We start from the raw sequence: 26,800 nt of genomic DNA, 5'->3' as shown, positions 1-26,800 counted from the left end.
TGATTTACGTTTCATGCAGTTTTGCTGTTACTCTGCTACTGTAGATAGTAGGCTGCCAGCTCAAGACTTCTCAAAATGAGTAACTATGGACTGACTCACAAGCTTGATTTTAAGTAAGCACCTTAATATGTGGCCTGATTTTTTAAAAACAATAGGGAGAATAGAAGTGCCAGGGGATCTACATTCTTGAAAACGAGGCCTTGACTTTAGGAACTCATTTTCTAAAACGTAGACCTTAAATTTATGTTGCCCTCAGCCTTGTATGCTGGGTGGGCTGTATGCTAAAGGGCCAAATGCATGTTTTAAACAGGATGTTACCCAGAGGTGCCTGTCAGAAGACAACCTGCCTACCTTATGCAATATTCCATTTAATCACGACATACTTAATCTGAACAGTACTTCATTAGGATGTTTCCCAAGGCACCAAATTAGCATAACAGTATTAAACAGCAGTGATTTCTGCCTAATCGGGGCAGAAAGATAATGTGTGCTTTTTCCCTCCCAGGATTTGGTCTGCTCAAGCTCTATGGATGTGGCTCGGAAGGTGTTGGTGACTCTAAAATCCTTCTTGGAAAAAAATGAGGATGTCCTTGTCTGTGACCTCCTCCGGAGTCAGTTCCTACAGATTCTGCAGCAGCTGCTGGTAGAGAGCAGCTCTGCCTCCTTACAAGGTGACTTCCCTCTATGTCTGTGATCTTGCTATGGGATTAACTGGCAGGGGTAGGTGGCTGAAGGGATTCAGTCTAGGATAAAGTGTTTCTGAACTGCTGATGTAGCTTCAAGACTTATCTGCATGAGGAAATTTACTGGCAGAACTGTACTGATTTAGTTTCCTTTTCCAGAGGCTCCTATTCTGAAGTGAGAGAGTCTTTTTCTGTTTTAGGTTGTTGTGTTTTCAAAGTGTGAGCGTTAAGCCAAGGCGGAGTGCTTTTATGCTGTGATAGGTGTTCACAGGCAGAACTGTTGTGGGTAAATCTCCCTACTTAAACAAGCAGTCAGCTGATAATGGAAAGGCATTCTCCTTTTTGCCCCTTCTCTGTGTAAAATAAATTGGCATGCCTGAATGCAGTTCCCAGGGCACAGAGGCTAGGAGGAGAGATTATCTGAATCATGCATGATATTGATCCCCAGAAAGAAATTGTGATATTATCAGGTTTCATAAATCAATTTAATCTTTGAAAGATTTAGTTGGGTTTTGACTGGGGGAAATCTCTCTATTTTTCTTACTAGCCCTGAGGGACTGTTGTCCTGTTGTGAAAAGCCCACATGCAAAGCAGCATGTAAGCCTGAATTGAAAGAGGAAGCAATACTGGGATCTCTTTGGTTTTCCCAGGATATGGGACCCAGCACAGCCTTTGCTTTTTCTTGGGGTGACACTGACACTTGTTACAGCCTTGCTGTGCTTGGAGGTCTTTACTGGGCAGCAGTAGTGATAGGAGCACAACTTCTTTGCCAGCTCTTTGATATCTTCCTCATTAGAGGCCCTTGATATCCTCATTAGAGGGGGAGGGACAGTGTTTTTTGCCTTACCTCCAGTGAGGTCTGATAGGCTGAAGAAGAGGAGAGTTCAAAACAGGAGCCCAGCAGAGCATGAGGCTACAAGGTTATGAATAAAGTGGGCAATGCTGGCATCTGCTAGATCTGATATTGTTTGGTATTGCGCACATTTAGAGTTGTGGCATCCTTCTGTCACTAATCTAGGGATGCCAGGGACTTGGGGAGGCAGATTGTCCGTGTTTCTTCTGAGGTAGTCAGACTCATTTCTTCAGGATACTGGGCTAGAGGGGCTTCTGCAAGATTAGACCCCTTCTGCTGCCTCTAATATCGTCAGCTTCTGTTCATACTGCATCTTGAATTCATTAGCTGTGTTACTGGCAGCCTCATCCAGAAAGTGAAGCACCAGATGTACCCTCAAGATGTGACTTCCTTGTCTCACAGGCAGCTCTCTGTGACAGCCAGGACAGATAAGCCGAGGGGTCTGTATCCCTGTTCAAACAGCAGCCTGCCCTTAGACAACAAGAAGACCCAGCAGTGGGACTCCATCAAAGACCTGTTAATGTTAAAGATACCTGTAAACCTTTCTCTCTCAAAACCAAAACCTCCTGAGCCTTTGTGAAGACTTTTTTCTGGAGGTCATAGATGCTTGCATTAGGGATAGCTCTATATGACTCTTCACCTGCATGCAGCCCTGCAGAGAAGTGAATGTACTAGGGAGATGATGTGGTTGCCCTAGGGAGTGTGTGGTTTGAAAGGCTCCATTCTCCTTGTGCACAGACCTGCTGTGCTAAAGCTCTCACCTCTCGTGTCTCTACTCTGCTCTGTGGGGCAGGAGGATCTGTGTTTCCCAGCTTCACAAGCTACAGGAGAACAAATGCCAAGTGCTATGAGGTACTAGGCTGCTAGTACCATCAAGGCGAAGGCTGCCCGTGATACCAAGAAGAAGGGAAAAGAGCAATCTGGAAAGGGCTGGTGATTATTAGCTTATTAACAGTGTGAATTTAAATGTGTGGTAAACATGCCTCTTACGTGGTTCATTAAGAGTATAAATGGTGAGTGTAGCCTCCTTTTTTTTGCTCTTTGGTACAGAGTTTGCAGGATCCAATGTGTAACTCAAGGCCAACGCAGAGGCAGGAAAGGGGCCTGACCTAGAGGGAACTGTAGAGAAGAGAATGAGGTTGGGAAGATACGGATGGGTGTGTATGGAAAAGGGAGAATCATAGAATCAGTAAAGTTGGAAGGGACCTCTGGAGATCATCTAGTCCAACCTCCCTGCTCAAGCAGGGTCACCTAGAACGTGTTAGACAGGGTTGCATCCAGGTGGACTCTGAATATCTCCGGAGAAGGAGACTCCACAACCTCTCTGGACAACCTGTTCCAGTGCTCTGTCACTCTCACAGTGAAGAAATCCCCCCTCACATTCAGGCGGTACTTCCTGTGGTTCAATTTTTGTCCATTGCCTCTTGTCCTGTTACATGGGACAACTGAAAAGAGTTCAGCCCCATCCCCTTGACACCCTCCCTTCAGGTACTTATAGACAGATAAGATCCCCCCTCAGTCTTCTCTTCTCCAGGTTAAACAGGAATACTTGCTCCCCTCAACCTACCCTCATCTCCAAGCCTGAAAATTCACAATTCTTGGCATACTTTGAGGCAGGGGAGGTAAGAGTTTGCTGAAAAGTTATCTGTTCCCTTCTTAGCTAACAGGAACCTGCCTCTTTTGCTGAACCTCCTTTTCCTGGTGCAGCTGCGGAACAGGGGTGTGAGAGAGCTGGACAGCACAGACTTCAGGCTGCTTCACCAAGGTGAGTCTGCACATCCATCTTCTCTCAGGGGGCTTTGGTCTGTATTTATTAGTTGTTCCATGTGATGAGTAGGGGCTGACTCTTCACCCTTTCAGAGAGTGTGAATCTTGTAGTTACGTTTATGGTTGCTTTAAGACACTTTCATAGCCAGAGTGGTGCCGAGAGCCCTTGTTACCAGTTCAAGCAATAAAACCAAGGTTCTCCACCTCTTGCTTTTATGATACATTTGTTGTCTGAAACCTCATAAGGTGGTCAGAGTTTTCTCATGGCCATGACACAGTTTCAAAGCCTGTGACTGTCATTGACTTGGCACATGATGATATTCCTGATGTGATTCCTTAGGTGTCCTTCCTGAGGTTACTGTTCTCTGATGAGGCCTGCATGAAATGAGCTCATAGATGGAAGGGATGTGGGGAAGGCATGTTGAATGTGTTTTTTGAGAATTGCTTGCTCAGACTTTCAGCTCTTCAAATAATCTTCTACAACAGTTCTGCTGAACCTTGTAGACCTGCATTTCCCCCCCAAACTGTCTTGCAAAACACTGTTCCTAAATGTTTGTTGCTTACAGCAAGCGTGGTGAATTTGTTACTGATACAAGTGCTCTGTCACTCTCACAGTGAAGAAATCCCCCCTCACATTCAGGCAGTACTTCCTGTGGTTCAGTTTTTGTCCATTGTCTCTTATCCTCATAGAGGAGAATATGTGAGAGTGGAGGAGCACAGTTCTCCATGCCTTGACTTGAGATAGGCATGTGGGTGCCTATGGCTGATGCAGTAATAGAATCAGACTCTGCCTATGGAAACAGGTAGCTTATCTCATAGTCCACATCTCTTGGGGTTGTTATTGCCCAATGTGATGTATTCCTTTTAATAAACCCTTTTCTGCTTTGTTTCTTGCTGTTATCATGCTCTACTGCAGTGTGTCTGGGGTAAAGCATACAATACAAAGGGGCAGAGTTCTGTTGCTTAGTCTGGGCCTTGCTCTGTTTAGTTTCACTTCAGGTTGTGCCACTCATATCTGAATTCTGCCCCTACTGACTGGCCTCTTTCTTGCCCTGAGGTGCTCTGTTATGTTGGCGTCTTTGTTGCACACATTCTTTTGCTTCCAGTCAGTAACCTCTGTGGGAAATGTACGCCGAGGGACACTGACCTCCTGCAGCCATCCTTGAATTTCTTGTACTGGAGCCTTCATCAAACAACACCCAGCAGTCAACAGAGAGGTGAGGCAGGGCTGTGTTGATTGCTGAGCTGTTTTCAGTTAGGATGTAGCCTGGCCATCACAGATTGTGTTCTAACCCTCTCAGCAGGAAAGGTAGATTTTCCCATTCAGATGCAACGTTACTGTTAAAAGAGAACATTTTTTATCTGGGATGAATTTTTTAGGTTGTGTTTGCTTTGTTTTGTTTTTGCTGCTTTCTGATGGTTCAGGATTTTGCTGCTGAGGAACAGATCCGCTGTATTTTTCTTGTTCATAAAACACAGCAGTTGGTCTTTGGTGCCTTGCTGAAATGTCCTTGTATTGCCATGGTTCAAAAAATTAAATAATAAGAAAGGCAGTTCTAACCAACCTCCCAGCTGTGTTAGCTGAACACTGGTCATTTTATTAGCTGGCCTAGCTGTCGCTCGTGCTGTGGGAGATGAACACCAGCATAGCTGGACAGCCTTATTCTGATGAGCTATGGCCATTGGGGCTGCCTCTCTGCAGCAGGGGTGTGCTTTTCATTTCCCTTCTGCTTGTTAAGCTGGTTTAACCTGTGCCATCCCATCAGCCTCTCCAATTCTGTTTCTCCTACGCAGCTGTGGCTGTGCTGCTCTCCAACGTGTCCTTGCTAGAGCTCCTGCAGAAGGTTTTGCAGTGCACCTGGTTGTGGTCCTCTCACTCTGAACCCACTTACCTGTCATCTGAAGATGCCTTGCTGTGCTCTGGATGGCTGTTGGCTGCTTCCCTCTTAATTTATCAGCATCGTTACAATGCTGAGGTGAGAATCACTCTTGCAATTGGATCCAGGGAATGGCTAAACCTAAAAAAAACAAAAAACAGACAAAAAAAAAAACAATCCAAACCCTAAATACCTTAAAAAGAAAAATGGTTTGCATTCAGCTGGGATCTGCTCACCTTGATAGCTTTTTCATTATTGTCTACAACTTATTCCTTGCTGCACTTCTCCAGCTAGGCTGGAGACTAGCACGCTTCTGAAGGCTGTGACATGAATCATTGGAGAATTATGGAGGGGGACAAAAGACCTGAGAAAGCATACCCAGCCCTCTGGTTCCAAATCACTTTCTTCTTCAGGACAGAACAAAATACTTTTAAAGGTGTTTCTGAAGGGAAGGCTAGCAGTGGGACGAACAGCTCCCATGTTTTAAAATGCTTTGTTGGTACTAAAATGATTGGCAGTGGAGCAGTCACAATCCAAATCTGTTATTGGCAAAGAAGCGCTCAGTATTAGCAGAGCTGATATGAGTGTGGGCAGCTGTCATTGTATTTGATGCTTTGCAGTGCAACAAGAGATCTGAGCTGGAGTTGTCAGCTGCTATTGGAATTACAAGTGAGAGGGAATGGAGCACTTTCTAATGCCAACACACGGGGATGACACTCTCTTCAAAGCATCTACCCTTGCCTTTCTCTCCTCTCCTGAAATGAAGTTAAACAACATTGCTTGAATTCTGAGCTCTGTTCCTGCAGTTGTATGTGGTTGAGTATGTTCCTTATGAGTCAGTGCACCTGTTCTTGGATGATAAAATCATCAAGCATGAGTGCATCTGCACACATAGGCAAGGATTGGTTTTCTAATGCCGTGGGAGGTTTTTTTCCAAAAGGCCAGACCAGACTAAGTCTGTACCTGTTGCTTCTTGAGTTTGTGTGGTTAATTCTTACAGCATTGGACTTTTATGGACTGACGGCTGTGTGAATGTGTAGCGAGACCTGCCTGTTCCTGCTATTAATGCTATACATAGACAATTTACCTTTTCAGTTGACAGGTCAGGTCAGTGTCTGGGTGGTCAGTATTGTGTCAGTCCCCAAAAGGGCTCAATTCTGGTGGCTAATATTGAGTTTCATCTTCTGTGAGAGACTTTCTCAGCTCATATTGATCCTTGAAGTGCAATCATTTAATCATTTATAAACCTGTTGTTTAGTTTTGTCAATACCTTATTGACTTGATGCACTGTGACATGAAATCCAGAATCTGTCTTACACCAGAGGTGTGGAAAGAAACTACAGATGCAGGTGGCAAATAGGAGACGTTCCAGGATGCTTCAGTGTTTCTAATCTTCAACACTTCTAAGCTTCAACATTTCTAATCTTCTGATAAGGGGGCAAGAGAGGGGATAGGATGTAGAGTCACTTCTCTTGCTGCTTAGTATTGCTGATGCTGCAGAAAGCATCCTGGAGGCCCTTGCTGAGAGCCTTTGGCCTTTGTGGCTGTGCCTGTGGACTGATGCCAGGCTGTCTCCCAGAGCTTGCAGTTATTTAGAGGGGAACAATGGCTCTGAGAAGTGTGAGCTGCCCACATTCATCTCAGGCTAGTGTTAATAATGAGAACTTGTCTGCCCATAGCAAGCTTGTGCCTTAACTGTATTATTGCTGGTAGCTTTAGCAGGAGCCAGTAGCTGCTTGGGGCTGTGGATAAGCATGGGACATGCGTTGGACACTATTAAATACTTGACTTGCCAGTGCTTAGACTAATAACCACTGCTGCTCCTGTTGCACTCATGTGATATTCCCAGCTCTGCTATTGAACATTTCTTTTCAGAAGACAATTTGAAGGAATAGGCTGGTGATCTTTGTGCTTGACGTTCCATGCCAACTCTCTGCCTTGCTGGGGAGCAAGTTCGACCCCTCCTGGGGCTCTGTGAAACTTCATGCCCTTCCATGCTGAACGGCTGCTCCTTCAGCCAGAATTGCAGACTCTCCTCCTAAGCCCACCATTCCTGTTTCCCCTTGTCCGAGTTCCTAACCTTCTCTGTCTCCCTCACCCACGCCTACTTGTGCTCACCTGCAAAGTAGTTCCTCGCCCTGGGCTCTCTGTGGGCTTCCTAGCTGGAGCAGGCAGGACCAGCTGTTTGTTGTCACTGTTGTTTTTTGGCTGCCCAGCTAATCAGTCTTGTTGACTGGCCTAAGGTGGTTAAGGTAAAGCAGTCTTCAGTAATGGCTGTTCCTAGTGCTGCTTGTGCTCAGCGGTCTGCCAGCCGTGTGCCAGAGGGCATGCAGGGAGGTGTGCGAGTGAGGCTAATGAGATTTCACTGTGGGTTTGGAAGTTGTGCAGGGCTGGCAGCTGGTAGTGGGTGAAACTTGAGACCCCAGTTATGTGACTTTCCTTTCTGGATCAGAGTCCTGAAACCTTGTTGATGCTCTATTGTTTTTCATAGTATCATCACGGGATAGTGTCTAAGGACTGAAAGTATCTGAAAGGAGTAAATAGGAATAGGAATAAACTGAAAGGAAGCATTTTTTTTTACCAGGTCAGACCACCATAATTTTTTCTCTTGTATTTCATTCTCCTCTAGGTTCACCAGACACTCTCTCTAGACCTAAGAGAAGTCCTAAATGCAATCATTTTCAGGAAGAAGAAGCCCATCTTGCTGCTAGGTATTTGACATCTGTTATGGGGATGTGATTTGAAGCAGGCGCTAGTACCAGATTAAAGGAGGGGGAAGGCTATAGGGGCAAAGTGACTGTGGGACGAAGCTGTGCAGGTGATGGCGGGGGATCTGGAAGTTTTGGTACATTTGGCTTAGGGATTACATACTTGGTGGTAAGGAAGAGCAAAAGATACATAAATATATGTATGTATATATAAAAGAATTGATAAATTCATCTTGGAGCCTCTCTAGTGGGCCTTTAAGCTTGAATTTTCTCTCCTCCTGTCTCCCAAGCTATAGCATACACACCGACATAAAGGGCAGGGAGAGGAAAACACTGGTGTCTATTAATGAGTGGCTCTCTGTCCAGTAAGCATCCTGCAGTTCGTGAGAGCTATCCTGCGACAGAACTTCTCTTCTCTGCTGGTGACTGTCATCCAAACCACAGCCCAAGGTGGGAGGGAACCACAGCTGATTTCTCTGGAGGATTCTGCCCTGCTCCCCCTTGATGTGCGAGAGGTCTTCTCACTTGTTGTCAGTCTGCAGAACCTCCTGGTGCATGTCTACTTGCAGGTATATAAAATGCTTTTGGAACACACTAGTGCTGCTGTGGTTCAACCACTTACATTAACCTGAGGAGACACCACCCTGCAGCAGGACCTATGAATCTGCCTTTTTCCCCTTCTCCCTATTTTTTTCCACCCCTTATGGACCTGCAATGAGGTGAAGGGGAAACATTCTTGCTGCAATGTGTGCAGCATGGTGCAGTGAGTAAGAAGGTAAATCAAGCTGTGTGATTCTCCCTGCTGCTGAACTAGACAGTTTAAATTCTGTGTATTAACGACAATCTCTGTTATCCCGTTGTCTGTGCTCTTCAGTGCCCCTACACCCATATGGACAGAGCTGGTAAAAATGTGTCATGCTCCTTCCCCATAGCCCTAGCAAGCTCTTTTGGGGAATAGTTCATCAGTTCACATTTAACTGTCTGGAGTGACACTGGCTTCCCACATTTTTTCTTGAAAACTGTTGTTTACTTTTATAGTCAGAATAAATCCTGCCTTTGTCTGACTCCTTAATGAGATGGATCATTTAGAGCACATTGCATCCCATGAAGGAGATGAAGAGTGTTACTTTCTTGTGCTGCACACTCTTCAGAGCCCGACACTTTCTGAATTTTATTGTTGCAATAGCTGTTGCCTGTATTTTTTTTTCCCCTCTGGGCATTCCAGAAAGACTTGCTGCTCTCTCAAGCTGTGGTTGCATGCCTGGAAACCTTACTGGAGTACCTGTGTGTGAAGAACCAGGATGTTGGTAAAGCCTTCCTTAGCCTCCTTTTCTCCTGGGTTTCCGTTCTACAGTGATTTTGAGCTCTTTGATCTCCATCCAGTAGGGCCCTGGAGCAGATGCTTAATGAGTTATGCCCAATGTGAAAAATGATTTATATGCCTAAAGTTAATCATCTGCTCTGTGGGATGAAGTCACAACGCCTGGCTCGCTTGAAGGAGTGAGCCCTCACGTTGGCTGTAGCTGCCAATATGTTTTCCAGAACAAAGAAAAAGACACTATCACCATCCACCCTTACCTGTTAAGAGTGGAAGATTTAAGAACTGAGAGGCAGGGAGGAATACAGTGCCTTTTACTTCCAAACCAATTGTAGCAAACTTTTAAACCATGAAGTTAGAGGAGGGAGGACTGACTTGGCCAGCCTTAGGGAATGGAATCTTGGAGATTCTAGATTTCCAGGGGCAAATGCGGACTGTGGTTTCAAGTGTCCATGTCAGACTCCAATGTGTTCCATGTTAGCAGTGTAACATGATATGACAGTTCCATACAGTCACGGCTGAGGAGTAGAGCCTTCCACTCATTGTCAGCCTCCTTCTGCAAAGTATAGGTGTTGGCTCTGATCTTAAAACAGAGAGCGAGTTCTCCGTACTCTTACACATTCAAGCCAGTCACATAAACATTAAGAGAGAAGGGGATGGAGTGAATGAACACCAGACAAAAGGGACATTGTTGGGAGAGAGGAAGTTGATGAATGAAAATGTAATACTGCAGATGAATGACAGCCAGTAGCTGTAGGGAGTCTGTTAAAAGGCCTTGTTAAAAGAAATAATAAAAAGAAAAAAGTGTCAGTCTATGGGGAGGTTCCACTGATTTAGGATAAAGCTGAAAAAAATGCCATTTCAGCAACAGCTGAACCCTTCACTGTGCCTAAATTCTTACTGTGAAGGAGAAGTTAACAACAGCAGTAACAAGAGTCTTTTTATTCTGAGTGGCATGACGATCATGGTGTTACTTGTCTGAAAGAAACAACAGCTTGCAAAGAGTGTGGCCTGGACTCTGCCCATGGAAGTGTTCTCATTCGAGGGTCTTTAAAAGCCTGTGTAGGTCTAAATATTTTTCCAGGTATGCAGAGCACACTCAGTACATAGTGCTGGTGCCTTCTCATTTCTAGCAGCTAAGAAATACCTTCCAAACACTTTACATGATTTATTAGTGCTGCTTTTCCATAGAAGAGATTGTCATAATGGCAATGCAATCGTTATGTGACTGCCAGTGGAAAAGTGACCTTTCCAAAACAAAGGCCTCAAATCTGGTGGTGAGTTGCCATGATATAACAAGTTCTGTCATACCATCTGACCTGCTGTAATTGTCTATCACATGTTCTTAAACTGCAGTAAATACAAAGTGATACCATTTAACTTAGCATTCAGTGAGAGATTTCATGTTGTCACACCAGTGGCCTTGAGCCTTACCTCTTTGTATCACCTGTGGTTCTTACTAAGAACCTTTTATTTGCTCATTGTGTGTATTGCTGTGGTCAGCCTGGCTGATCCCCATGGTATGCTCTCTGATGCAGATCCAGTCTCAGTTTGTGGAGCTCATGTTACAGGCTTTTCTTCTTTCCCCAAAGAGTATTCTGCAGCAAAATGAAACCCCTGGTCAGGAAACACGTCCTCATGCTAAAACCAGAGTTTTCTTTTTTTTGTTCTTTTTTAACCCCAGACTAAAGATACGCCCTTACTCTTTATGACACACTCCAGAAGAAGGTTTCTCTTCCTATAAAAGCATGAAGGTGGACAGAACATATTTTCCATTTTAAAAAGCTATTAAACTTTTTGCCCAAAGAGTGATAGATTTAAAATCAAATAAGAGCAGAGCAAAATATCTTAGTGTTTTACAGCTTGTGGTCTAGGAGAGAAAAATGGGGGTCAGTATGGAAGACTGTCCTTATCTGGGTCCAGTCTATCTCCTAGCTGATTTTAAAGCTGGTTTTGATTGACTTCTCCTTCTCTCTCAGCACTACATGTTGCTTCACAGCCCTGGCACCGTTTCATGCTCTTCACGCTACTCAGTGGGGGACGGAAGTCCTTTCTGCAGCCAGAAATCCTCAGGCTTATGACTTTGGTAAGCAGAGGAAGGATAGGCTGTTCTCCATTTCTGCAAGTATGTTCGTATAGTGCATGTGGGTTGGCTATTGGAAAGTACTTCATTCACTTACCCTCCACAGACAGACAGACAGACAGACACACATAGACACAGTGTTAGATGCTGGTGTTACTTTGTGAGAAACTTATGTCCCATAATAGTACCTTCACGCAAACTTCCCTTCCGCACCCCGCAGAAACTGACTGCTCTAAGTGAGCGCATCTGGTTCTTCTGGTGTTTGTAGCACTTATTCCCATCATCTAGCACCTCTGGGGAGGAGAAGGGAAGTCTACAGAGGACGTGCAGCCACTGTTGCCAGACTGGGAGCATGCTATGGTTCTTTGAAGAACAGAGCTCTTGGCATCACGGCTTCTCTCCCACTCCTTGACCTTGTGGACCTGACATTTCAGGTCAGGGAATTACCACAGTCTGCTACCCAGCTGTGTGTGGGAAGGCCTGGCAGCAAGAAAGGGATCGTGGTCCTGCTCAGTAGAAATACTCAAGATAAAGCTCTCATTGCAATGGATGAGAGGAAGGGGTTATTAATATGCACCTTCTCCTTCCAAATACATGATGGCTCTGTGAGCCTTTTTTCTTGTTATTTCATTTTTAAAAGGTGGCCTGGTTCAGTCAGTTCCTTCCTGACCTAAACCAAAGTAAGTCTAGGTACAAGTCAGAACAGTGTCAATATGGGTATTTGTACCAGTTCTATTAAAAGTGGTGTAAAAATCGGGCTTGTGGTTTGGCTACTGCAGCATCTCCTTACAAAAGAAGAGGTCTTTCTAGGAGATGGGTTACTTTTGGAGTCTGTGGGTCATTTACTATTTATTGCGTTTCTTTTGCCTTTTGTTCAAGTTTGTGAAATACCAGAGCAGCAATATTATTTCTCAAAAAGAAATAAATCAGGTTATCCAGGAGGCAACAGAAGCCAAGTTACCAGAGCTGCCTGAGGCCACATGTCGTGCTCTTCATCTCTTTCTTTGTCAGGTAAGAGTGCAGTGGCTGTCTAGGAAAATGAGAACGGAATTTCCTAGAGGATTGCTTCCATCTTTGTTGGGAGCCATAAACTTCCTTTAGGGAGGTTATGGTAAGGTGATGGGAAATCCTGCAGATGCTAGCTCGGCCTGCTGCTGTGAGGGACATATGGTGGAATGGGAAAGTGAGTGATGCCAGCAGCTGCCTAAATTATTATTGTCATTAGTATTGTCCTGGGCCCCTGGATTTTTCCCAGAGTAGTTTGAAGGTTTCATTGCTGTGTGTGGAGATGAGGGAAGGAGGTGTGAAGGAACAAACCCAATAGTTTGATGATGGTTTGGAAACCATTCCTTCTTCTAATTGCTCAGATTCAGAGCAGCTGTCATCAGATGGAGCCATTGCAGGCAGGGACTGTTCAGACCTTGCTGGAAAGTCTTCTGGAACAGATGAGGATTCAAGCAAAATGTCAGGACATTGTGTATCCTTTTGCTGGGCAAGTCCTTTCATAGGTGATACTAGGGTGGTATGTGTGACAAAAGTAAAAATTATACTTAACCTCTTTTTTTATTTAATTCTTATATTTCCCTTCTACTCCTCTTATCCTTCCCTTCTTATTCTTCTCTTCTCCTCTTATTCTTTTCTTTCTCTCTATTCTTTTCCCCACTTACCAGCTAAAGTTGAACAAAAGTGCAAGCTAAACATTCTTAGTGTTTACTATAGTTAGCTAATTTGGAGATTAAAGGTTTACTGATGGTTCTCTGTGCTGCTATTATATTAATCTATATGACAGAGATGGTTTAATGAAAAGGGCACAGGCCTGGGAGCCTGTGACATCAAAGCAGTAATGATTCCAATATTGATTTCCCTGGAGGATGAACAATCACTTAACCTCTGTCTGTGTGCTAACTAGCATTGATATGTCTGTGCAGTCATGCAAACCCAAGGATGACTTGAACACATGAACACATGGGGAAGGCAGTAAGCATTCGGAAAGTGCTGAGTGGGGTTAACAAATTTTATTCTGCTTGAGTCCCCTGCTGAGAATTGCATCCTCCTCTTCTCCATGGACAGGAGGGAGGTGCCACATGGAAATTACTTTTGGAGAAAGAGGGAGCCCAGTGAACTATTTGCTTATTTCTAAAACTGTCTGCTTTTGCCTTCCTGTTTCCTTCATGCCGCGTTGCCTCAGACACGTAGTAGTCATGTAACTGGCCCTGACAGTGATTTCCTATGGGAGTGGGGACTTCCTCCAGCCTTCCGGTGGGGTAACACGTCATAAGCCACGTGCAGGATCAGTGTGTGAGATTTTTGCTAGTTGCAAGAAACAGTTTGTCCTCAAGCTTACCCCTAGTGGGATACTACCACTCCGTGGAGGGAAGCTCAGAGTTGTCTCAGAGTGGAAGTTCTCCAGGTTGAAATGTTCTTTCCAGATCCTTGACGTTCTTCTCTACTGTCTTTATGTGCCTGTATGGGGATGAAGGAAGGTGGACAGGAAGTCTTACTACAGTGCTAAAGTGGCTCCTTCTTTCTGGCTTTTCCAGATATGAAGCCACCTTCAAATCTGAGTTATTAGAAAGGGTTTTGGATGCACTTGAAGTGCAACAGCGGTAGCTCATGAATAGGAGGGTCACTAGCATAGAAGACAAAATCCTCTGTTCAAAACCAAGGTTTAAAATCAGTTTTGTCCAGAAAGAATTTTGCCCAGCTTCAACCACACAAGTGTTTCTCACATGTTGTGGTGGGATTTCCATGGTTTCAGGGAGAGAAGTTTTACTGATAAATATCTCCTCTGAGTGATGTATCAAAAATGAGAATTGTGGTTTCATGCTGGAGTTTCAGCTATGCTCTTCCCTTTGGTTTCCACTCACGGTGTCACTGATAGATGCCTGGGAAACGTGGCAGTGTCCCTCTCACACATTGGAGACTGAAATGAGAAGATGTGGCTGGTGCACACAACAGAGGAACAAGAAAAGGATGGAATAGGAGACCCCATCCTGCCCTTTATTCCCAGTGAGTTGAAGAGAGAAGATGGCCAAACGAAGTCATCCGTAGCTCATTTTCAAAAAATGGTTTGTTGGAAATCGTACGTAAAACCTTGTTACTGAAGTGGCTCCTCTTTTCTGTGTGGGAAGAGGCCTTTCCTCTAGAGTTGCAGAGATATTGGGGGGGGGGCTGTAGCCAGGATGCCTGGGGAAGCAGATGTGCGGTTTGTCCCACTGATGTCCCATTGATGTCTTGAAAGTGGGCAGCAGAGCTGAACTTTCTCAGTTCACAAATGATCCTCTAGGATACAATTCCAGATGCATTTGTTGCCCATTTCCTCTAAACCCTGTAAGAGCTGCTTTCTCAAGGGGGCTTTTTATTGAAGAGACTCCTTGCAGCTCTCCTCTCGCAGAGCTGCCCTCGCACCCTTTGCCTCTGGCGCACCAGCCCCATGCCCCCAGGGCTGGTCCCGAGTTCCTGTGTCAGGGAGCGGAGCACAGAGGGCACCGACCGGGTGCTCTCTGACCTCACCCCTTCTGTGGAATGATCCGCCTTTTGGCAAGAAAGCGAATGATTCCTGTCGTTTCTTCCTCCCCTGGCGAGCGCTCCTGCAGCCGGCGAGCGTCCCGAGGAGCTGCACGGCCGCGCGCTGCGCTCGGGGGGTCCCCGCCTAGCTCGGTGCCTTGCCTGCACCAAGGGGGTTTCCTAGGACCTCCTCCGCGCGGGGGGCGCAGGCTGTTGGAGCCGAGCGTGAGAGCGCTGCTGCGCCGAGCGGCTCGGCCGGCCGCGGGGCGCCTCCGGGGGCCCGGCTCGCCCTGAGCCGGCCGCGGGGCGGGAGGCGGGGAGGGAGGCAGGGAGGAGGCTCCCGCCGCGCGGGGGCTCAGGAAGTGACACGGCGGGGCGGGGCGGCGCGGCCGGGGAAGCGGCGGCGGCAGCATGGCAGCGCGGCGGGCGTGAGCGGCGGCGGCGGCGGCGGCCCCGGCGCGGCCCGCAGGTGAGGGGGCGGCCCGGGGGCAGCAGCCGCCGCCGCCGGCCGCGGCGCTGCGAGGCTCGGCGCGGGCAGCCGGGTGCCGCCGGGCAGGACGCGGCCCCCGCGGCTCGGCGGGGCGCCGCGCTCGGCTCACCCCTGGGATGCCTTAACCCTTGGTTAAGTGGCTATGCTCCTAGCCGCAGTTAATCTTTGGCATGTGCCCATAGATAATCCCTCTGAAGTGCTCGGGGGGAGAGAACTTTCTCCACTTTATTTATTTAGGAGCCAGCATGTTACTCTTAGAAAAGGCTCTTCAAGCGGGCACTTGAATCCCCCTCTTTAAGGCCTTTCTCTCTCCCACTCCTACGCACGCTGTTGCCATACTAGCTAAGCGCTGGGCACTGATTACCTGGAGGCAGGTCGTCCCCCGGAGGGCTCTGCTGTGACATTGCGTCCTCGCTCCCGCGGGTGCGGAAAGCAGGCTGTGGACAAGACGGGCAGCCATCCCTTCCGGCTCCCCCGCGGGTTTACGGCCCCTTGCGCGATACCTGCCGCCGCGCGGCTGTCACAGCTCGGTGCGGGGATGACAAGCGCGTGGCTGGGCTTTGCAGAGCGCAGCTGGCGTAGTGGCAGCTAATCCCTGTTTTCACGCCTTCGGTTCTGTGCCGATTGCCGTTAGTTTCAGCTGTGCTTAAGGAGAAATGCCATCTCTCTGTGCCCGCAGTCGCGCGAGCCCTTCAGGGTGCTGCTGACTCCCTCGAGCCGGGTGAGAGGCACTGAAATGGGGTAGGCCGGATGCGCGGCTGATGTAAATCACAGCAGGTCTGCGGGCTTCAGCTGGGGGCTCTGCTGCCTAACCCCTGTTAGCGATCTGTCCCTACCAGAGCTGATCTCGGTTCTCGGCGGTTAAGGAACTTTTGAGGTAAGCAGATGTAAATAACCGTTGTTTTACTGAAACGTCTCAGCTAATTAGTCTTAACTAGTAATATCTTATCAGAAGAAGTCTGAATAGCCCATTTTCTACCTCTGATCCTTTTGATTCAGCTCTGACGGGGGTTAGGTCTCATCCATTTCGCAGAGGAGTGGTTATGGGGCAGGGGGGGATTTGCGAGACAGTTTTTATTCTTTGTTTTGCCGCAGATTGTCTGTGTGCTCCAGGGGCGAGTTGGTTGGTTGGTTTTCCCCTGGCATTTCAGTACCTTGTGAGCGGGGAGAGGGGTGTCTTGTGAAACTCCTTTGGATTGAAGCATAACAACGTGACTCTGCCTTGCAAGCTTGTTATGCAAATAAATACTGGGGATGCTCAGTTCCTAAGGTGATGGGATTGTGGAATTTACAGATGGTTTTCAAGTTCTTTTCTTCCGTTCTAATCCCTAGTCTGCAAATTATGGGGCTCCTGCAGGAGAATTTATAAAGTCATTAAAAACACTTTAATGGAAAATACTAACCATCTATAATACGGCATCTGTTGTTGTGTCGTTGGAAAAACACATCTAAATTAAGAGAGTCAGAGACAGTGAGACAGACTGGTGGGTTTTCCACTGAAGCTACCAGCTGGCCAGGGCCGCTAGAGAATATCAGCGGAAACTCCTTCCCATCTGTGGCATCAGGACGGGCCTTGGCTCCCCAAACTACTCTCTGAGCACTGGGCAAAGCTCGCTTTGGCAAGGAGGGGCGCAGGGAGGGAAGAGAGGAGCAGCTCTGCAGTGTTTCTGTCTCATCTCATCCCTAAGTGGGTGTGAAGACGCAAGGGAGGATTCTTAGAAAAAGTATGGAGGAACAGCTGCAAGAAGCTTTTGCTTCCCTGCACTTTCATGGTGCAGCCTAGAGAGGAGGGAGTATCTCCTGCTATTAAATCAGGATGAAATAGGCAGGACACTTAAGGGAGGTTGTTTTGAAAAAGCTCCTGCTGGCCTTTGAAATAGGCTGGGGAAGGGAGGTGAAACTTTCTGAAGGTGGAGAGTAAATAAAAATTGGGTCACCTCATGTCCAGTATGTGGTGGGGTCCCAGCCAGTTTTAGGACTGTGTGAATCAGGGAGGTCTTGAGGCTGATTTCAGTTCAGTGGATTTGGCTGGGGCAGGCGTTGAATGTGGTAGGCTCTGCAGGTGCAGAAATGCATGTGGCACAGCTTCTGGTGTTGAAGGAAAGGATGGACCCTCTTCAGACGGCTCAGCAGGTGGCTGTCCTCTAAAAGCCAAGTAGTGGCTTTGAGCTCCTGGTGACAAGAAAACGAGAGGGCCTCAGCAGCCTTGCTTACCCTACTGGTGAGGGCAGCAACTAGCTCCCACTTTATCTGCACTAGGGTGTTCATCGCTCATGGACTGCACTGGTCAATAGTTTCAATATGAGAACGCATGTCAGTGGGGATGGGGTGAGATGCGAAGGTGGAATATATGCATGGTTTTCAAGTTCTATTCTTCTGACCTTGTGCCATGCTGCAATTTATGGAGCTTCTGCAAGAGAATTTATAAAGTCATTAAAAATACTTTAATGGAAAATACTAACCATTTATTACACAGCATCTGTTGTTGTTTCTTTGGAAAAGCATGTCGAATTAGGAGAGTCAGAGAAAGTGAGACAGACTGGTGGGTTTTCTGCGGAATCAACCAGCTGGCCTGGGCTGCAGGCCTGTGCTCAAAAACCAGAGCTGCTCACAGCTGCATTTAGACAGTTACACTTTGCAGGCATATGAAGCCAAAAGAATAGGATCCCAGAAAGCTCCCTTTATTATTTTTTTCTTTTTTTTTCCCTCCCATGGAGTGGTCTCTACAGTGCTTTGCATGAACTGCCTGTAGCCTTAGGAAGCTCACTACTTTCCTGGACCAAGTGCCTTTGATTTCCCAAGGACAGGGCTTAGCAAAAGACTTGGGGAGTTGGGAAGCTGGTGGGACTGCAGGGGGGGACCGGGTGTCCCTGCTGATTGCTGCACCAGTGCAAGGAGTTAGAGCCGTGGAGTTGCTGGGGGTGCCCACAAGCCCCCACGCAGGCGGGAGCTCGGAGCTTGCCAGGACTCGTGTGGCCGTGGCTAGGCTGGAGATGTGGCTCGGGTGTAATATGAGTGGCTCGGCGCTGCTGTAGCACAGCCTGCAGCTTGTCGCCCGGTCAGTCTGGGCGCGACAGGCGTGGGTCTGGATGCTGCGTGCTGCGCGGATGCACACCTATCTCTGCTGTGCCTCGCTTTATCCCTCCTGCAGGGCGTCCTGCTCCCAGCCCACCTCCCTGCCATGCTCCTCATCTGACAAGAGTGACACTTTGCTCTTTCTCGCTGTATTAGTGTTTTTTCACAGCTCGCTCTCTGCTTCCTCAGAGCAGCCAGGCACCTTCTAGCCACACTTGCCCCGTTGGGCAGCACCGAGCAGCAACGTGTCTGTATCAGAAGCATTTTCTGGCTCTAGCTCTTTGGTGAGGATGCAAGAGCCGTGAGCTCTGCCGAGGTGGGCTGCAGCCAAGTGCACTGGGACCACCATGGGCAGCGCAGCGGAGCTGGGATTGGCAGTGTTTCTGCCCTTTGATAGCTAACTCTGCGTGTCAGTCTGGTCTGGAGGCCTCCAGCTGCCTCCAAGCTCTTTCCCCAAATCTCCCCTGAACACAGTAAATAGCCAGTCTGGTCCTTATGGCCATGCTCTTGCACGTCAGGAAAGTATCTTCTAGCAATGGGCAGAGGCAAACATGTGTCTGGGTCCCAAGGCAGTGGAAGTTTGTGCTTTTGAATTTCTCTTTCTCCTCCTATCCAAGAGCCTGGAAGAGAAGCTGCGGAGGTTGAGCAGCTGCAAGTTGCTCTGCAGAAGCAGTGCAGGTGTCCCTGAAACCCTGACTGAGCCAGGGCTCAAGCTGTTCAGTTATTTTTTTGTAAGGATGAAGCAGTCTCTTGGAAGCTGACTAGGCCGGTATATCAAGCTGAGCATCTGCTTGTCTGGGCTAGAGAATTACTCTTTTATCGGCTTGGCTCTTCTTGCCTGCGTGCATGGTAGCCTTCGGGACAGCTGGAATATGCCTTAAATTTCACCCCCGCGCCGAGCTTGGGAGGCTTGTGTTGCCATTCTGGCTTTGTGTCAGCTTCCAACCTGTCTGGTTCCCTGTCGGAAACATGGGTAACGATGCTGCCCCCACTTCGGGGACAGCTGTGTTGTGCTTTGTAACACTAGTTATAGCTACCCCAATCTGTTAGCTGCTAGGGCAACTGCCTTTCTGCAAAATACAGTGGCAAAACATTCAAAGGGTTTCTCATTGCGCTTTTGTTTGTTTGACACCGCTTCCTCACCCGCTCCGGACTGGGGGACACAAAGGTGCTTTGCTCAGCCTCAGCGGGATGTGGCACGGTGGGAGAGGCAGCGGTGCTGCTTGTAACAAAGCTGCGAAACCTCCTGGATGCCTGCCTGGTTTGCCTCAGTTGTGTCCCTGTGGTTACGCATTTTGTTTTGTTTGTTTAACAAAACCCAACCAACCAAACATCAGATTGGGATGAAGCAGTTTGCTACCCGTCCCGTGTTACGGCATTGCGGGGAGAGGGGTGGTGTGTCTGCTGGCAGCTCGTCTCCATGGAGGGCTTGCTCTGGTTTGGGAGGGGAGGGCAGAGACAACGTGAGCCGCTCTCACAGCCCTAATGGTCCTATGTGTGTGCCTTTGCCTCGGAGCAGGAGACTGCTCTGGAGGAGACCTCGGGGATGCCACTGAAGGAGCTGCTTCGTCTGTAACTGCCAGCTGGCTGGTGGATCTGCTTCAGGGAAACCTCATCCCTCCAGAGGCGCTACCTTAGATCCCACCACCTGGAGAAGCAGGTACTGTTTTTCTCTTTAGGTCTAGGCTCTCCCGGCGTGACCAGCAGCAAACTGAAAATGGGGCCAGAGCTGTATTATATGATATTTAAGGATCCTTACCTCTAACTCCTCTTTTGCCCTGTCTGAGGGATGGTTTTGGACGGGAGCACCTCTACCTCAGCAGACCTGAGCTCTCATTCTGCTCTGTATGACTGGGTCTGTGCAAAGCCTGCGCACGTGCCTTTTTAATGCCTGCGTGTGCTAGAGTGCAAAGCTGCCTCTTTACCTCAGGCACTGGCTTTGCAGGAAGGTGCTTGGGGTGAGCAGGGAGTTACTGCTGTGTGACCTAATGCACCATGCTGCTCTCCTGCCTGGAATGCCAATGTGGGTCCTGATGGGCTTTAAAATCAGTTTTTGCTGCATCCCTTCTCCTGCATCTGATGCCTGGCGTATAGCAAGGGGAGGGATCCAGGTACCAGCATGAGGAGAAGTTAAATGAGATGGCTGAGCTAATGGAACTTGCTGCTGCTAAAAGGAAAGGTGGAGTTCAGCTCTTTGTCTGGGAGACTGACAGCCTTGAAAGGGGGTTGTAAGTCACTACAGTATAAGATTTGAGAAAATAAAGGCACTATTGCTGGGGGTGGGTTGCAGAGTGGATTAGTTGAGGCCTTGACAGGAATAAAGAGCTGCTGGGTTGGGTCATATCGAATTGCAAACCTGTCGGTTTTGGCCTCCCTGAGCCTTGTGCAGCGTCATGCCTCTGCCAGTCACTCCTGCACAGAGCTCGAGGGAGCAGCAGTGCAGAGGGCACAGAGGAAGGAGAGTCAGGAAAGCAGCCATGTGATGAAGATGATGTGCTGTCAGTGCTGAGTGGCAGCTCTGGCCCTGCCTTTTAGGGCTGCTGGGGCATTCCGAGAGTTGTGCGACTTCTGCTTATAAGTTGTTTTGCTTTTTGTTGTTTTTGTCTGTTCTGTTCTAGGCTGCAGTTTCTGACATGGATTTGCTCTTGATCTGCCCCTTTCTGTTTACACTGGTGTTGTCCAAAGGCAGCTTTGCAGACCTGGAAAAACAGAGGGTGGACTCTGGCTTGGAAATCTGTATCCTTCTCTGCAGGTCTGCATCTCAGCTCATGAATATGGGTTTGTGCCTGATGAGGCTGGAGAGAGCTCACGTGTGTGAAAAGGGTTAGAGAGCATGGAAGGGGGCACTAGAGGGGTGGAGGAGAGGGAATGGAAGAATCTTAAGGCTGTAATTATTGCTAATGAGATTATAAACAAACTGAGGAAATGCAGCCATCACCACATGATTGTCAGCCAGGACTTGGCTGGGTATGACCCTGAGCAATCTGATACAACTTCAGATCTGGCCATGCTCTGACAGGGGTTGGACTAGAGACCTCCAGAGATCCTTACTGCCCAGATTACTGCTGGAAATGACATTTGTTTTCAGGCACGTGCAATGCAGCAGTCTCTGCTAGAGAGCTGCCCTGATGGTTGCTTCCTAGGGAGCTGTGCCATGCAGGGGCTCTGAGGCAGGACTGTAAGGATCATGCATGAGCTAGGGAAGGGGGAATTTGGGAGAGAAGGCCCAAAGCTGGAGGGTCAACTATTTTTTTTTTTTTTTTTTTTTTTCCTGATTATCAGACAGCCCAGAGCAGCTGAGCAGTTGCTGCTTTGCTCTTCTGCAGAAAAGGTCTAGTGGAGCTCCCGGGTTTGCTGATAAAATGCCCAGATGAGTGCAGGAGCAGAGACAGGTTCTCTGGTGGCAGCTCACATTCTCACAGGTGCGGTGCTTTCCTCTTCCACTTCTATGTGCTGGGTGGAGAATGCTCCTCCTAGTTTGGTTTTGGCACCGGTACGATTGCCTGCGTCGTGGAAGCTGTAACACAACATACGCCTGTTTCCGAAAGGCTGCCCAGTGCTTTGAGGTCCCTGCCTAGGAGGATGGAGGAGTTTCCATGCTTATTGCAGTCAGTATCAGCTCGGTCTCAGGCACTTGTCACCCATGAGGAATAAGGTAGAAGTACTTGCTAATGCAAGCCCTTCCTGGCACTCGCCAGCATCCCCTCATGAACAAATAGGAGCACAAAAAGCAAAAGGAGGGGGTCCAGACACCCACTTCTAGCCCAGATGCCCTGCTCCAGAGGCCCCTCTCACTTGCTCCCCAGCCAAGGGACACTCCATGGCCTCTGTGGTGCCTTGTACCCAGGGAGAGGAAGGGCCGAGTGTGAGGGAGGCCGCTATGCTGGAGGCCACATGCACAGCAGGAGCCTGCCAGGACCTCTGCAGTGCCCTTGACGGTGGTACAGATAAGAAGCTATTTGAGGTGAAGCGCAAGGACCAGATGAATGCACTGAAGAACCTTATCGAGCTCAATGACGTGAACCAGCAGTACAAGATCATTGACATCATGCTCAAGGGACTCTTCAAGGTGAGGCATGGGGCAGGCTCATCCCTCGGCTTGGCATGCCCAGGCACAAGCTCCCTGCTCGTTTCCTTTGCCCCTGGGCTAGCGCCGTGCTGAGGCACCTGTGGTGGTGCTTCCACAGGCTGTGACACCAGAGAGGGAGAGCAGGAGAAGCAATGGCAGTGGGGAGCCTCTGTGGGGCTAAAGAGACAGGTTGAGGGGGAGAGTAGCGTGCTGTGGCAGTAAGGAGTCTCCTGAGGCCTGCCCTAGGACAGAGGGGAGCAGGGCCTGGGTTGGAGCAAGGATGGGCAAGGAGGGAGGGCAGTTGGGATGGGCAGTAACTGAGTGTGTTTCAGGTGCTGGAGGACTCCCGGGCTGTACTAATAGCTGCAGATGTGCCACCAGATGGGCCTTTTCCTCAGGATGAGAAGCTTAAGGATGGTAGGTCATCTCTGGCCACCTACTCTTGTTCCTTTTTCCATTGCTATGTTGCATCTCTGTCTTTTCATGTGGGATGAGTGGCAGAGTAGCTATGAAATCCCTGGGGCTATGTACAGAGATCAGACTGGACCATTCACTGGTCCCTGTGGTATTTTCTATTGGGAATCCATTACAATCTCAGTGACCGGTTCATGCAGGTGAACCTGTCCATTTACCTTCTACCTCCATCTTTGCCGTTAGGACTTAGATGCTGCCAGGATGAAGTGGAGGCAAATGACTCTGAGTGAATTAAGTTGAGCATCACTGGAGAGGCCTTTATTCAGAAGTCTCCCAAAGGGTAGGGAGGAAGCAGAAGCCAGATCACAACAGAAATTTAAAGCTAGATCTCACAAGGCTCGTGTAGAACGTGCTTCATGGCTAGGATGGAGGAAAGGCACTGCCTGTTGCAGCCATCTCCAGGCTTTCCTGCTCCCATTTCTCAAGTAATACCAAGTTAACTGGTGCTTGGTAGCTTGTATGATCTCTCCCATCACTGATCTCTGCTGTCACGAGGTGCTCCACATCCAACCTCGGCTTCCCCCAGCCAGCATTAGCTGGAGCTGTCCTGTCCCTGCTGCTGAGGGCCAGGAGCCAGCATAGGACGTCAGCCCCCAAGGAGGCTGGGCTGGGTGTACAGCGCGTCCATAACCACAGGTGGTGGGATGTGGAAGGAGGTGTCTTGCAGTGTTCTTCAGAAGCAGCTTCTTCTCCTGTGCCTGTGGTCTGGCCATGCGTGCAGGGGCCCTAGCAGCTGGGGGGACCTTGGCCCACAGAAGGTGGGAGCGGTGCGGCGCGCAAGGCCAGCCTGCTGACGAGGCTGGTGGCTCTCCTCTGCAGCGTACTCCCACGTGGTGGAGAACACGGCCTTCTTTGGAGATGTCGTCCTGCGCTTCCCCAAGATCGTGCACCACTACTTCGACCGCAACTCCAACTGGAACAACCTCATCCGCTGGGGGATTGGTTTCTGCAACCTGACGGGGGTGTTTGAGCAGGGACCCCACTCCCAGGTCCTGCGGCTGGTAAGGCTGAATCTGCCCCCTTGCATCCTGTCTCCGCTGCCAGAGGGTGAAATGTGGGAATGTGTGCAAGGATAAAGGGAGAGCAGGCAGAGGGAAGAGGGAATGCTTGGCTCTTCCTGTGCCTGCAGTGCGTGGTTGATAGATAGGGAAGACGCTCTCCAGCCTAAGGGATGTCCTTGGGCTGGAGGGATGCAGAAGGGGAGAGTGAAGGAGGTTGAAGGGGCCCAGAAAGGAGGAAAGGCTTGGAGTGGAGTCAAGGACGTGGACTGTGGTGGGCCAGCACGGCAGTGTTGGATGAGACGCCATTCTCTGACATAGACCCTGCTTTGCTCTGCAGATGGCTCAGGAGCTGGGAATCAGCGAGAAATCTCCCGATTACCGCAATCCCTTTAAAACCGACCACTCTGAGGTAAGGAGGCAAAGCTAGCAGCTTGCCCCATGGGTTTCCTCCTCCTTGTGCCATGGGCTCTGGGCACCTGGCTGGGGAAGGAAAAGGGCAGTTTTGGGGTAATGGCCAAGCGTGCCTCTGTGAAGGGAAACAGAGGAGAAAGCCTAGTGTCTAGCTGCACTGGTGTTCAGTCGCACTGGTAGCGCCAGCTGGTGATGGGTACAAACCATACCTCCTCTCTGCCCCTAAGGTGGGCGTGTGCAGGGGCTGAGGGGAGGGCATGTGCCATGGGGCTCGCAGGTGCAGTCGATGCTGCTTCCTGGACCAGGAGGGTCCCGAGCCTGCCCTGCAGCTGGCAGCTCTGCATATGCCAGCCTCCTCCTGTCTCTCTCCCTGATGCTCTCAGCTGGGGTCTGCTGCCTTTGTGCAAGGCCCTGAAGGACTTGGCATGTCCTTCTGGCTTGGTGCCTCCCCATGGCACTCCCCATGCAGAAGGGGAGTGGAGGTTTGGATATCGTGGGATCGTCTAGGGTGCAAGTGGTTCAGGGCCAGAGCCGAATCCAAATTTTCATGTTGAATTCCCTGGTTGAGCTGCACCTGGCTTTAGATGCCTGGTGGTCTGATGGCATCTCCCTTCTCCTGGCTGGTTTACTGGGCCAATGGAGATAACAGAGGTGCCTTGCGGGAGAGTCTGGACCTGATCTGCCCCTCCGTGCTCTGTCTCATCTAAAGCCCGTTGGCACCACAGAGCTTGCGTTGGCTTTGGTGGAGTTGGTGTGGCCTGTAATTCCTGGCTTCCTGGCTTCCAGGAAGCCAGACTGCACCCTGCCTACAAGGGTAGGGAAACTGTGCTTTCCACAGCTTAAAGGCTCATTTTTTTTAGAGCAGGAAGATGGGTGCAACACAACCAATTCTTCCACAGATTAATTTGTTTTTCATTTCTTTTACAAACTGACATGCATCTGCTTCCCTTCCATTACTGGGCTGGCAGAAGTGTCTCTGCTTCCATGTTCTGGCACCTCCTTTAAGGCAAAATTAGCCCTGTATGAAAGGTTAAATTTATTACCAGTCCTCTGCTGCCCGGGCCCTGTGCTTACTCCTCCTTGCTGACCTCCTGCTTTTACCCCTCAGTTCTTCCCCAGCGCAGACACCTTCCAGAAGGCGCTGCGGGAAGAGGAGAAGCGGCGGAAGAAGGAGGAGAAGCGGAAGGAAATCCGCAAGGGCCCGCGGATCTCGCGCTCGCAGTCCGACTTGTAGCGCGGGGGACCCCGCCGGCCGCCCGGCCGGAGCTGCGCCGCCGGGCGGCGGACCGGCTCAGCCCGGCCGGTGCCCGGCCTTTCGCTTTCCATTCGTGCAGCGGGTTTTGTTTTGTTGCGTTTCCCTTTCGCTGGACGGGCGACGGCCGGGGGTCTTTCGGCACGGTGCCCCTGGGGAAGCTCTGGGGGGATGGGGGGGACGTACCTGCACGGCAGCCCGGCGCTTGGCCGAGGCCGGCGGGGTTGCCCCACGGCGGCGGGGGGCTGCAGCGAGCCAAAGCGCGGACGGGAAGGCACCGGGCCCGCTGCCGGACGCTCCCGCGCGCGCGGCAGGCGCGTGGCTGTACCCGAGCCGTCGGGAGCCTCCCGCTGCTGGAGAAACGCAGCGTAACACACGTTTAGCGTGCCTCCTCCTCCGTCCGCGGGGGAGCTCCTGGCGTGAGCAAATCGCCTCGTGAGCAGCGCTGCTTCTCCGACTATTATTTAATTTTTTTTTTCTTAAAATCGGTGATGTCATTTCTACCTCCCCCCCGTCTGGTTATACCCGATCTCTGCCTGGTCGATACCCCTGTTGCCTGATCAGGTCTCCCCTCCTGGCAGCCGTTTTACTGAGCGACGGGCGTTTCTTCCGCGATGGCGGAAAAGGCCAAAAGAGCCCGGACTGCATCCCGTTTTCCCTGAGCGGCCACCCACCAGCGGGCTTCCCCGTGGGGGCGCCGGGATGCAAACTGGGAATTAAGCGGCGCTTGCAGCAACGGCTGTGGCCTCTCCGCCCTCCTCTTCCCCGCGGCCGCTTCGAGCCAGGCGGCTGGAGAGGGGCGCATCCGAGGGGTCCGGTTCTGGGCTTGTTCCCCGTGCCCCCCAACTGCTTTCCCACGCTGCCCATCAGGCTGCTTCATGGGACCAGAGCTGGGAGGCGCCCTGTATTTTTATATACAGAGACGGGTATGTTTGACAGGGACAGCAGGAACTTGCATTGACATGGAAAGTATTTTGGTTTTTTTTGAATAAATCATTTTTCTTTCTTTCCTTTTTTTTTTTAATAAGCTTGTTGCTTGATTGTGTTTCTGTTGGGAGTGCTTCCAAAATGGGTGCGTGCCCAAGAGTGTCTCTAGGCGTTAGGTCTGGCCTGCCGTGAAATGATGGTGTTTGAGAAGGTGCATAAGCAAGGAGGTACTAAAACTCTCCCAGCTGGTTACCTGGGAAATCAGAGCCCCTTTTAATAAAATTTCTTCCCATCAGACTTACTGC

General features: G+C 49.5%; 2 protein-coding genes across 3 annotated transcripts in view; both read left to right on the top strand.

Moving 5' to 3' along the window:
• MEI1 (meiotic double-stranded break formation protein 1) overlaps nt 1–14,216 on the top strand; it is a 38,292-nt gene extending 24,076 nt beyond the window's left edge. The window contains exons 22-32 of the mRNA XM_062586583.1: nt 506–671; nt 3,197–3,301; nt 4,410–4,520; nt 5,098–5,279; nt 7,810–7,891; nt 8,255–8,457; nt 9,114–9,195; nt 11,186–11,292; nt 12,169–12,300; nt 12,657–12,766; nt 14,171–14,216. Coding sequence (XP_062442567.1) covers nt 506–671; nt 3,197–3,301; nt 4,410–4,520; nt 5,098–5,279; nt 7,810–7,891; nt 8,255–8,457; nt 9,114–9,195; nt 11,186–11,292; nt 12,169–12,300; nt 12,657–12,766; nt 14,171–14,216 — 1,326 coding nt within the window. The remainder of the gene's footprint in view (nt 1–505; nt 672–3,196; nt 3,302–4,409; nt 4,521–5,097; nt 5,280–7,809; nt 7,892–8,254; nt 8,458–9,113; nt 9,196–11,185; nt 11,293–12,168; nt 12,301–12,656; nt 12,767–14,170) is intronic.
• A 971-nt stretch (nt 14,217–15,187) lies between these two features.
• Nucleotides 15,188–26,780, top strand: CCDC134 (coiled-coil domain containing 134). Of its 2 annotated transcripts, none has more exons than XM_062568784.1 (8): nt 15,188–15,265; nt 19,881–20,021; nt 20,980–21,097; nt 22,309–22,430; nt 22,763–22,847; nt 23,724–23,905; nt 24,243–24,314; nt 25,425–26,780. In XM_062568784.1, the coding sequence occupies exons 3-8, from the start codon at nt 20,995–20,997 to the stop codon at nt 25,548–25,550; spliced, it is 690 nt and encodes a 229-aa protein (XP_062424768.1). In that variant the 5' UTR covers nt 15,188–15,265; nt 19,881–20,021; nt 20,980–20,994; the 3' UTR covers nt 25,551–26,780. The 2 variants fall into 2 exon arrangements, with proteins under 2 accessions (XP_062424768.1, XP_062424760.1); XM_062568776.1 differs by lacking the exon at nt 15,188–15,265 and adding an exon at nt 15,491–16,163.
• Nucleotides 26,781–26,800: the final 20 nt, after the last annotated feature.

The sequence above is a fragment of the Rhea pennata genome, chromosome 1 (assembly GCF_028389875.1).
Source record: "Rhea pennata isolate bPtePen1 chromosome 1, bPtePen1.pri, whole genome shotgun sequence".
NCBI lineage: Eukaryota > Metazoa > Chordata > Aves > Rheiformes > Rheidae > Rhea > Rhea pennata.
The sequence above is the reverse complement of the archived record's forward strand: the minus strand, read 5'-3'. Positions and strand labels throughout refer to the sequence as shown.